Below are 12,380 nucleotides of genomic sequence, written 5' to 3' on the forward strand. Positions count from 1 at the left end.
GTTGCGACACACCGGAGCTCTAGCTAGCGCGGTGTAGATCTACTGTATAGTTGACTGTATTCCGAGACGTCAGTAACAAACATTCATTTTTTTCAATTTCTTTTAAACATACGGTAATTAGGTTAATATTTCTTCCCAGTTATTGATGATTTTACATTACATTACTGACGAGTTTATAAAATAAAACTTTAATAGCATTGGATAATAATTATCTTGACTGCTTGGATAAAAGTTTTCATCCCATGCCCGGACACTTATGACGTAGTAGTAAGATAAGAGTCTAGCGATGACAACTGAGACATCGTAAATAATTCGGCTGACCGTGAGCTGAATAATTCCGTGGAAATCTGCGTTATCGTCTTGGATTTCACTTCGTGCGCAATAACACAGGAGCCGGCCCCATGGTGTAGGGGTAGCGTGCTTGCCTCTTACACGGAGGCCTCGGGTTCAATTCACGGCCGGGTCAGGGAATTTTACCTGTATCTGAGGGCTGGTTCGAGGTCCACTCAACCTACCTACCCGGTATTTCCTGGCGACGTTGCCGATAAGCGATAACTTACAGCCTTACGTATTTCAAATGGGAACTCATAATATGTAGGTGGTGAATAAATAGTACACTGTCTCGCGACCACGTTGTCAAACTGCCGATAGCCTACCGGTAAGCCATGCATTGTACATATACCGGTATTATTTATTTATACGTTGTGCAACATGTCGCAAACGTGACTGTGTTGCCAAATTGCCCATAAACCATACACGTATTTAAATTGCGCATTCATGTGCAACTTACGTTGCAGTTCCATTTACCTTTTAACCAGATTAGTGAACAAAATTTGGACGTGCGACGATTATGTAATTAAAGGTTTAAAGTCCGATTTTTGTATTGAAAATAAAGGATGCGACGATTACGCGGTGGCGACGATTATGCCGTGAAATACGGTATATACTCGCAAGGGAGACTTCCCTCACAGAATACCTATGACGGTTTCTTCTAATATCAACGGACGCATATAAGGACCTTTTGCAGGAGTGGTATGAGAAAATGAAAGATACTGATGTTGACTTTTACTGCACCAGCACCATGATTGACAGAAGTTGGACTGAGCTGAACCAAAATCTGAGAGACATGTTGTGACAAGGCTCGCAGTGCATAGATTCCACAACGTGTGTATTAAAGGGAACTATCATACTCCCGATGATACATATGTTTGCAAACTAAGTAAAATGCAGTGTCACAGATACCATGTACTGTATTGAACTGAAAACAAAACGCAATCAGTGACAGCATATAATGCAGAATGTGAATGAAGTATTGTATTTCTCATGCACAACTGTGCACATTCCCTTCATTATAAAAACCAGTGCACATTAAATACAGACTGCAACTCATGAGGAACTTTGTTGCACCAATCGTTGTGCCATAAATTAATAGCACTTAAACAGCTTGAAGGAGCTCTTGCGCTGTATGAATCAGTAGGGACCTAGATTCGGATGTAGAAATCCACCAGCTGTATCACCATGGATGGGATGAGACTGGTTCATCAGATCACCCCGCTCAGCTGCCGGCCTGAGGCTGTAGATAACTCTGCTACAGCGGCTGCACAGAGTGAGGTCACTATTCAATTAATGTCATGACTAAATTGCACAAGTTAAAAAATAAAGATCCTGTATAACAGATGTTTGCACAATATTTTGACTTATCAGTGTCGTGAGCAATACAAGAGAAATCACAATGGGTGAAATGCTAGTTTAATCCAATCATTTATGCAGATCAATTAACATTACCTTCTTTGTAACTAAGAATTTGATAAATATGGGTTACAAAGTAGGAATTACAAGTATTATTGAAATAGTTTGAAGCCTAAAAAGAGGATTGCATGTCATAAACTAATAAGGCATCCAAAGAACTTCAACACTGAAGAGCATCTGCATCCTAAGAGCAAGGGGTACTATGAGATGGGCAATATAGCATTCATAATATTGATGGCCTCTAAGTTCTGAAAGACAGCAGGCCTACTTGAAAAAAAAAAAGAGTGACATCAGGGATTGAAGCAGACTAGTCAACATGACCGAGTGAGTTGGGCATGCGGTTAGGGGCGCGCAGCTGTGAGCTTGCATTTGGGAGATAGTGGGTCGAATCCCCCTGTCGGCAGCCCTGAAGATGGTTTTCTGTGGTTTTCCATTTTCACACCAGGCAAATGCTGGAGTTGTACATTAATTAAGGCCATGGCCACTTCCTTTCCACTCCTAGCCCTTTCCTATCCCATCGTCGCCAAAAGACCTATCTCTCTCAGTGTAAAAAAAAAAACCCTAGTCAAAATGAATAATATCAATCTATTCCGAAAGGGATCCTTCCACTGGCATTAACTGGTGTATGTGAACCCTCCACAGGACTTGCTCTCATATCGACCTGCCATTCTTTCTGCTGATGAGTATACATACAAGAAATAATGTAACAGCTTCTGATATCATGTGTAGGAATGTAAGATTAAAAAGTAGAAATATGACCAACCAAGGGATTCAAACTGAATCCCCCATGCATACACTCTTTTGGTCCAATGACTGCTTTAGGCAAAGCTATTCTATAGCATCATTTCTAAACATGTAAAAAGCTCCAATGATAAACATTCAAGAACACCACCAACACATGGATACTTAGGTAGGCAGATATAAAAAATAATTTACCGATCGTGACAACACATGAGCTCTCGAACGGCGTCTTTCAGAGAAATATTCCTTGAGATATGGAGCAAATGCAATGTGACACAGCAAAGAAAATGCACGGTCCATATTGAAGGATCTTAAGAAGTCCTTTAATTTGGAGACATCCATGTCCTTGAAGACGTATCCATCTTGTGCATGGGAGATAGCCTAGAACAAGTAATAGATCACACAATCACTGCTACAGAATGAAGTAATAACTGCACATCACACTATTAAGTACTGATAATTTTAAAGAGCACCTTTGGGCTAAACTTGATTATTTAGGAATTAAGTTAAAATCATCACAAAATATTGAAGCTATTATGTTACAACCGTGGTGATGGTTGTATTATTATTATTATTATTATTAAAATTCACCGATACCAAGAACATTTTTAAGGTTATAAAATACAACAGATATTCAGCTTTTGCAGAACATATTTGCAATAATAACCCTAATTTTGAAGGCTTTGAGAAAGACATGAAGTTAATTTTTAAAAGTAACTACAGTTTAGAATTAAAAACCAGTGAAAATATTGAAATATTCATGGCACAGAAAAAAGAACCAGATAATATTTTGAAAGAAACCACTATTATAATGGAGCGAAATGCTGGCAACAAGGAATGAGTTAGCTGGAAAATTTATAATGTCCAATAAAGGACCAACTATATTGTTTTTTTTTTTCAACTAGCACACTCCAGCTCGAAGCTGAATGTCTCTTTAGTACCTACCCCTAAAAGGTTTAACTCTTTCTGGTCTATCTGCGCTCGCAGTGGCCAAAATTATGTTCATGCTGCACTGCAAGCATACCCCATAGTAAGGTTTAACAATTCACTAAAAATCAAGAAGGAGCTATGCTTGCATTCTGGCGGCTACATCACATTCTTCGTGTATTATTTATGAGAGTATTTAAAAAGATGGCAGTATTATCTAAGTTAGAGAATTTACGATATTACTGACGAGTGTGCATTAGTAGATGTCGCTCAATGTGCTCTAAGACATGGCTTCTCGCGGAAACCCCCACATACAGGAGGGAAAAAAAAGAAAACTTTTCTAATATGTACATATTCTTACATATTCACACAAATGCGAAATGTGCGGGAAGATGTGGTAGTCTGTAACACTAATTCCAGTCCTAATGAAATGCAAGATGTTGTTCCGAATTCATATTCCATTTATGCACAAAATTATTATTACATACCACAGTCCTGAGAGCAGCTATGTGGACAATACTGAAACACTTTGATTGTCCACAACATTTTGTAGATCTCATCAAGGCTCTTCATGTTAACACGTCTGGGCAAATCATTCATCAAAATATTATCTCCGATCCTTTTCCAATCACTCAAGGATTAAAACAAGGATGTATGCTAGCTCGAACTCTCCTCGCTCTTTATCTAGGTGCCACGCCATGTGAAATGAAATGAAATGGCACGCTGGATCTCAACTCTGGACACTGGCAAGTGGAAGTTGAGGAAAGTTCTAGACCAAGCAGCCAAGGCAATACTCATCTGGTCATAGCCGGTACTGCCCGGGGTCCGATATTGGACGATGCCTAATATAGGATGACTGAGGCAATGAGCACTAGGACTCCCTTCCTACAGTCACCCACAATAGCACGTACCCCACAGCATATACAGAGCACTAAGTATAGAGAAAAAATAAAAAAACAAATAATAATAATATGTCCTTCTGGCATTCGGTTGTGCGGGGACCTGTGGTGTCAGGTGGATACTACTGCAAGGGTACATGGCGCTCCCACCCGCCGCTCCCTGGGTGGTTACTGCATGGGTTTTCAGGCATAAACGCACATGTAAGAGGCCCATCTCCGAGCAGCACACACATCAAGAATTTTGAATCGGTCTACAAGTTACCCTCAAGAAACAGTAAGGGAACCACTGCCACATGACCCTTTCAGTCGCCTTCTACGACATACAGGGATTACCTGTGAACGTATTCAGCCCCTCCGATCCAAAGGGGGTCCAACACATTGTACCAAACCACAATCCATGTCCGCGCCTAGGTCGCCCCTTTTAGTTGCCTCTTATGACAGGCCGAGGATACCGCGGGTGGATTCTAAATGTGCATCCCCTACCCGAAGGGGGTAATCTGTGAATCAGGGTGCACGTGAAAGAAAGCGAGATAAGTCGATCAACCGTTTGACGAATTCCGAAGGCCACAAAGTGGAAAGTGTACATTCCAAGATCGCTGCATGATATGAACATGGACAACCTGGATCGAAGGATGGAGTACTGTGAGTGGTTTGAAGGCATGCTTTGCAAGGATGAACGGTTTGCAGGAATGGTTATTTGGTTTGATGAGGCGCAATTCAAACTGAACGGTATTGTAAACTGCCACAAATGCGTGTACTGGGCTCCTGAAAATCCTCACCTTGATGTGGACAAACATGTTAATCTACCCGGTGTTAATGTGTGTGGTGTGGTGTGGTCTGTCATCGTGCGGTTTGATTGACCTATTCTTCTTTGAAGGTACCATAACTAGTGAGGTGTATCTACATTTGCTGCAAACATCAATTTTACCTGCCATCCAAGAGGTGTTTGGAAATTAAAGATTTTACCTACAACAAGATGGCGCTCCTCCTCAATACCACAGAGATGTCCGAGCCTACTTGGATGAAAATCTACCTGGACGATGAATAGGTTGAAGAGGAGCTGTTGAGTACCCACCATGGTCTCCAGATGGTCAGCAGTATCGACATTGTTTGGCTGCTAATGGGGGTAACTTTGAACACACAAAATAACTTTCCCCCGTGCAAGAATTGTAAAGGTATTTTGTTCCATTAATACTGATTTGTATTGGGTGTTCCAGTTTTAGTTGCCATAAACTGAGGATGGTTTAAAGTTAAATTTTAAGTGTTGGTGGACCATTCTGTATATAAGTATATAAGCAAGAAACTAATTAACTATCACCTTCATTTACTGAGGAAGAATTGCGAGAAGCCATACAGCAAAGTAAGAACAAGGCATCAGGGTTGGATGGCATAAAAGATAGGCAAATACAGCAGTTCAGGCACACTACTATTAAATGGCCTGTTGAATTTTTCAATAACTGTGTAAGACAATATAACGTAACAAAAATCTGGAGGAAAACTAAAATAATTGCCATTTTAAAAACAAGTAAAAGAACCATCTGATCCCAAAAGTTACTGGTTTATCTTATTGTTGTCTCCTTTATAAAATATATTAAAGGATTTCTGCTAAATCATGTATTACATAAGACTGACAGCTTGCTCTCAGATGAACAGGCAGGCTTCAAACCTTAAAGGAACAGCACAGTGCAGATCACTCAGTTAATGCAGTATATAGAGGATGGATATGAAAAAGATGAGATTACAGGAGTTGCATTCATTGATCTCTCATCAGCCAAAGATACTGTTCAACAACACAAGGTGTACAGATTCACTGGAGATTATGGTTTTATGAAGATAATTGCTGCCTCACTGTTTGTTGAATTCCAAGGAAGGCAAAGCAGATGGCAAAATCAGAGGAATGACCTACCCCAAGGAAACATACCATAACCGATTCTCTTTAATATCTATATGAATGATCAGAAGTGATCTAATACGTGCAGAAGTTCCTTGCATGCTGATGATCTTGCTCTAGCAGTGCAAAAAGACTCATGTGATATGTCACTCCTTCATAGTTATTGCATACTTTCTTGTCTTCCTTCTTAAGCACCGATATTATTATTCCCTTCCCCATTCTTCTGGCACATATTTTTGTATCCATAATCATTCTGTGCAGCCTAAAACAGAATCTGTCCAGCATAAAAACAGGCAGATATTTCCTGTCTGGCTAAGGAATCCCCGAATTAAATGAAACCCCTGTCAATGTATAACTCCACTGAGACGAGGGGATCTGTGGAAGATATCTCAACTAGCGTGGCGACGTAAGTGGAATGCACGGAAATACCGTACAGTCCTATTCAGTTCATTTGTTGGCTAGGTAGCGTAGCTGTGCTAGTAACGGAGCATAAAGGGAACAAAATCGTACATGAACAAGCTCGGCGTGTTATGTACGATGTCATTAAGTACTGTGACTGAGAGAAGGAAGGTATAAAAATACCTGTTACAAATGGTACTGAATGTGCTATTGCCTCTACCAGTATTGGTAAGAAAACAATATGTAAAATATGAAAGGAGGGCCAACATGAATAAAAAGTGGAACAAGCAAAATTAGGCCATCTTTTAAACAGGGCAAACCACGTGCAAATAAAATTATACAGGATGAATTGAATAAGTGTATTATTTGCAGGAAATTTCTGGAATACTTTGAGTTTAAAAAAAGAAGTGCCACCATTACAGAAACTGTTAACATTCTGCAAGTAAGACATTCATTTCACAGAAGGCAGAGAAATGCTTAGAAAAACAGTGAAGTCATCCGGATTTAAATTTAAAAAGTGTAAGAATAAAAGAAGATTTATTGTGTGAATGTGCTATTAAAGTGGCTCAAAGGGCGTTCTTTCTTAGAACACTAAAATGAAATGAAAAGGAAGAAAAATAAACCGGTTTCAAACATGGATTCACACGCATTATACTGTCTCCAAGTGTTGACAGAATGATGATGTGGCAGGAGTGTATCCAACTAACAGTCCTGGACAGCACCTTATTATTGTCCATGCTGGTGGGGAGATGGGATATATTCTGGATGCTTGTCTCGTGTATGATTCAATATTGAACACATCTGACTATCCCTGAGATTACGAACTTATCATCTGGATCTAAACCCCTTCGAACTAATTTAGAACAAGACAAACAGTAAAACTGCTAATAACTGTCTATCACGTATCTCTGTCAACATGAAAACAGTGACAAGAGAAATGATTGAATCTATGAGAGTTCAGTTCTGAAAGTGGAAGAAATATAAGAATTGTACTGGAAATGGGATGCACTGCTGGAAGAAACAATCGTGCGCATAATTAACCCCGGATTCAACAGACACAGCAAGCAAAGAGGAACAAGATTAAGAAGAGCTCAACAGCTGCAGTCGCTTAAGTGCGGCCAGTATCCAGTAATGAGAAGATAGTGGGTTCCGAACCCCACTGTCGGCAGCCCTGAAGATGGTTTTCCGTGGTTTCCCATTTTCACACCAGGCAAATGCCGGGGCTGTACCTTAATTAAGGCCACGGCCGCTTCCTTCCCATTCCTTTCCTATCCCATCGTCGCCATAAGACCTATCTAAGTCGGTGCGACATAAAGCAAATAGCAAGAAGAATCTTACAAGACATGGACCGAGGAGAAAATACAGTGTGTGTGCTTTAAGTGTAAATCACCAGTTTTTCTGCAGTATACTACACAAGTATTCTACAGCTGTGCAGAAGATGAATGAACATCAAGTCAGCAAGGATCTTCACTGCAGGAATTACACAATTCCAAATTGTGTTGCACATTTTAATTTACATCATAGCTTCCTCCTTAATTTGTTATTTGTTATGTTCCATTTCTTTACCTAATATAGAATCAGTTAATAGTCATTTTTGTGCGTTTGTATTAGCCTATATTAGAGTAATTTAAGAAAAGACCAACAATCTGAAATTTATACATACGTAAAAAAATCTGTGAATTATTACGTCTTACAAATATAAATGTCCTGAAAGATCATGAAATATACAGCATGTTATGATTTACATAATGGCAATGCTCACGGACTTGCCTACAAGATGTTTAGTGCTTCAGTTGTTCTCCTTGGCTGACTGTACTGCGATGTCATGTTCGTTATTAGTGGCACTGTGCTGATTCATCGCTCACACTGCTACAGCCTTATTCGGGTGGTGTTTCTCTACAAAATTTTACACCGTTTGCCACATTTTGCACTTCTCCTTAATCTCAGTTGAAGTGAGAGATTCTATTGACTTTTCCTCCTTCTCTTCCCCGGACGAGAACTCCATAACTTCCTCCTGTTGTCCGCGATGCAGATCCAATCAGTTCATTGGTGGTCAGTTACTGGCTACGTTCTTCCACCAGCTGTTGAATGTCCACGTCATTCACCTTCAGCCCCATAGTCTTCCCCAAGCATACAATTTCATCAATAATCGGCGGCTCATTGTCACCAACAATCCCCTCAAAGTCACGTCCAAGAATACAGTCAGGCCACAGCTTTCCCCAAGCGGAAGTGAGAGTTCTCTTGGTGCCTCCATCCCCGGCTTTATCGATGATCTTCAGGCATTTCACGATGGGGAAATGATTTCTCCCAAACTCATGGAGGGTAAGGTTTCCCCTTCGGTCACTTCAAAGCATCCCTGAAATAGTGCTTTGGTGTATAGCTTCTTGAAGTTCGAAATGACTTGCTGATCCATAGGCTGGAGTAGTGTTGGGAGGAAGGAACTTACCCGTAACAAACTTGAATTCCTCCAGTAAGTCGTCCTCAAGACCTCAAGGCCTGGAGGATGAGCAGGGGCATTGTCCATAACCAGCAAGACTTTGAGCAGCAGATTATTTTCTGAAAAGTATTTCTTCACAACAGTACCAAAGACTACGTTCATCCAGTCAACAAAGGCACAGGGGAGGGGAAAACGTAGGCACATGTGACGCTCGTATTGTGGAACCTCACTCGTTTATCAAGTTACAATTTATTTAAAATGTTTGCTCGTCTTGCAAAACACTTGTAGACCAAGTTACTAGCATTCCGAGGTTTCACTGTAGTGCACTTTCAACACAGTTGCCCTGTTTTCAACCAGTGTAAGCATGCTTGCTCTGTAGCATGAGTGTTGTCGAGCTGTACTTGTTATTCTTCAGTTTGTTAGTAAATATGTCAGGGAAGAAACATAAAACTCTAACTTTGATGAAAGAGTTCAGTTCACAGAAGCAAATGAAAACCTGAAGCAGTCAGTGAAATTTCTTCGTAGTGTTATTTCAATGTCGAAAAATACAGGTCTATGATACACTTAAGAGGAAGGAAGAAGGTAGAGAAAGATATATTTTTTAAACTTATACAGTAGTGAAGTACTTGCATGCAGTGTAACATTATTTGTTCATTTCAAATAAAATTATCCAAATTCTATTTTTTGACACATGGATTGAAATATTAACACAGCTGAAAATATTGGTTAACATAAGACGGAAACCCCCACTAAAATGGAAATATTTTCTGGCTCCTAGCAATTCTGGTTTAGACAAGTTTTACTGTTTTTTTCCAAGACTAAAGTGATGTCAGCAGCAAAGAAACCCTAAAAGGACTGAATGTCAGGTCAGCAGTACAAAACTGGAACAGGCAGATCATTTCTGATATTTAGGATGTGTATTTTTTCAGAATGATATTAAGTTAAGTTCAATCAAAGTGCTGTAAAGTAAATGCAGTGAGCTCACAGTTGTGATCAATGGTACTTTGTAAGTAAGACGCTAGATTTTGCATGAAACTATCTCTACACCAGTCTGTTTACGGACTAATTTTGTTGTATGAGATTGAAAGCCAGGTGGACTCAACATATCTGATTCATAAGCTGGAAGTAACAGACATGAACGTAACAAGAAAGATTACTGGTACAAAGAGGCGAGAACAATACCAGGACTATACTCTGAATGAGGATAAAAAAAAAGCCTAAAGTTAGAAATTAACTCTGTGGATGAAGCAGTAAGCATAAACCCACTTCAGTTGTAGGGTTATGCGAGGTAGAAGAGGATAGGTTACCCAGGAGAATAATGGACTTGACTGTGAAAGATAAGGGAAAGTAGAGGGAGGCCACAAAGGTTAGACTTGCTGTTCAATGTTTTACTTATAAGAGGTGTAGAATTAAATCAGACTAGAGCGAGAATTCTGGAGGCACTCAGTTTATCCAAAGAGGCTTCCAAGATTGAAAACTGTAAGATATAACAGTCTATAATGTTCTGATTTATATTCAAAGAGGCATTACCGTTCCATTCCATAAGCAGTTGCCAAGATCACTAACATACTGGTTGAGAGTCTCTTGCACATCTTCAAAAGTACCAAGGAAGCCCATCTCTTTTATTTTAGGATACATGACTTGCTTATACCTGAGAATGAAAGAATAAATAAACAAATAAAAATAAACAAACAAATAAATAAATAAATTAATAAACAAAGAAAAGAATGAAGAAATAAATATTTAACACCATGGACTCAAATAATCAGGAAAAGGAAGTTCAACCATGTGCAAGTTATCCTGTTAGTTACCAGTAAATAATAATAATAATAATAATAATAATAATAATAATAATAATAATAATAATAATAATAATAATCATCATCATCATCATCATCTAAAGGCAAGGCCTTGTTGGTGCCACCATGTCTGACAATCCAGTCATTACCTTCATATCCACGTAATAATATGCTGATAAATAATCCACTTTATTATTGTTATTAACAATCCAAAAATACCAAAAGATCAATCAGTATACAAAATAATACGCAACACGCTAGTCTACTACCCCCACTGTAATCCACGCCCTCCCGACCAATGCCCTCCAGCTACCGTCACTACCCCTTCCCCTACATAACACGCTCCGCCTGTCTGCTAGAGCATGTGGTCTGTTGTCTGTCATTTCGCAAGGCAGTTCCTCTTCAACTTTACTTTCGTCAACTTAGTGCTCGAGGTGAGTTTCTATTTACAAAAGGAATTCCTCCTTGTGTCCGCTTCCGTCACGCTAATGGTAATACACAATTTATTTCTTCTTTTAGGTCATCTTGGTTCAAGATCTTTCTAGATCCACTAAAAATTCTTTTGAACATATTGTTTTTTCAAGAAATCTTGGCCATCAATCTACAATTCTCAAATTTATGCATATTTATGGATACAGCTATCAAAATATAAGATCAATATTAAGTGACACACATACTAATATAATTTAATTTACTGTATCCACACAAGATATTAGTCACTATACTCCAGATACTATCCACGCAAACTCGAACATTTTCTACACAGGTCATTAACATATTATATTCTATGAGGAACTGTTCTTATAAAAAAAATTGGTGCTGTATTCTGATTTTCCCTTACATAAAATGACTTTTAATATTCTAATCAGCCAATTTTACTGTATGTTAAATACAATTTAAAATGTTTATAATTCGATAAGGCCAATTGAATGCCTTTAATGTCTAATTAAGATATATTTTAACAAGAATTTTTTACAAAAACTCAATGCTGTAATCAACCTTTATTACATCTACAAGCAAACTGATGTCATTTATTATTTTTATATTCAAAAGATTGTATAATATTTATGACTTGTATTGTATCTCATAAGAATTATTCTAGTCTTTGTATTTTAAATATACACGTTTTATGGTGTACGCCCAATACAAAAACTTAGTTTAAGAACAAGATGTACATACATAAATTTTAAAATTATGTTAGTGTAGTTTTCAGAATGCCTTGTAACAATTTTCTTAGGCTGATGATGGCAAGTATAGTTGCCGAAATTGGTCCCAATAATGAGATCAAATAAATATGCGATGTATTAATAACTTCACAACTTTGGAGTATTGAATAGGTGGAACCACTTACCCAAATTCTTAATGTAAGTTAAAGCACTAAATTTTGAATTTTATTTCTTTCCTTCGTTCCTTTTTTACTTTAAAATTTGATAGATAGAAAATCTGAATAAACAACAACAATATACTAATGAGCTCATCAGCTCCCACAACCACAACCACAACCACAACCACAACCACAACCACAACCACAACAACAA

At 38.5% G+C, this 12,380-nt stretch overlaps 1 protein-coding gene across 1 annotated transcript in view; it reads right to left on the reverse strand.

Moving 5' to 3' along the window:
* The window catches only part of LOC136874927 (centromere protein I), a 331,694-nt gene that overhangs the window by 21,338 nt on the left and 297,976 nt on the right, over positions 1 to 12,380 (reverse strand). Inside the window, exons 13-14 of the mRNA XM_067148637.2 lie at positions 10,574 to 10,694; positions 2,686 to 2,871 (exon numbers count right to left, since the gene is read on the reverse strand). Of these exons, the coding sequence (XP_067004738.2) occupies positions 2,686 to 2,871; positions 10,574 to 10,694 (307 nt within the window). The remainder of the gene's footprint in view (positions 1 to 2,685; positions 2,872 to 10,573; positions 10,695 to 12,380) is intronic.

This window comes from Anabrus simplex, chromosome 5 (genome assembly GCF_040414725.1).
Source record: "Anabrus simplex isolate iqAnaSimp1 chromosome 5, ASM4041472v1, whole genome shotgun sequence".
Classification (NCBI taxonomy): Eukaryota; Metazoa; Arthropoda; class Insecta; order Orthoptera; family Tettigoniidae; genus Anabrus; species Anabrus simplex.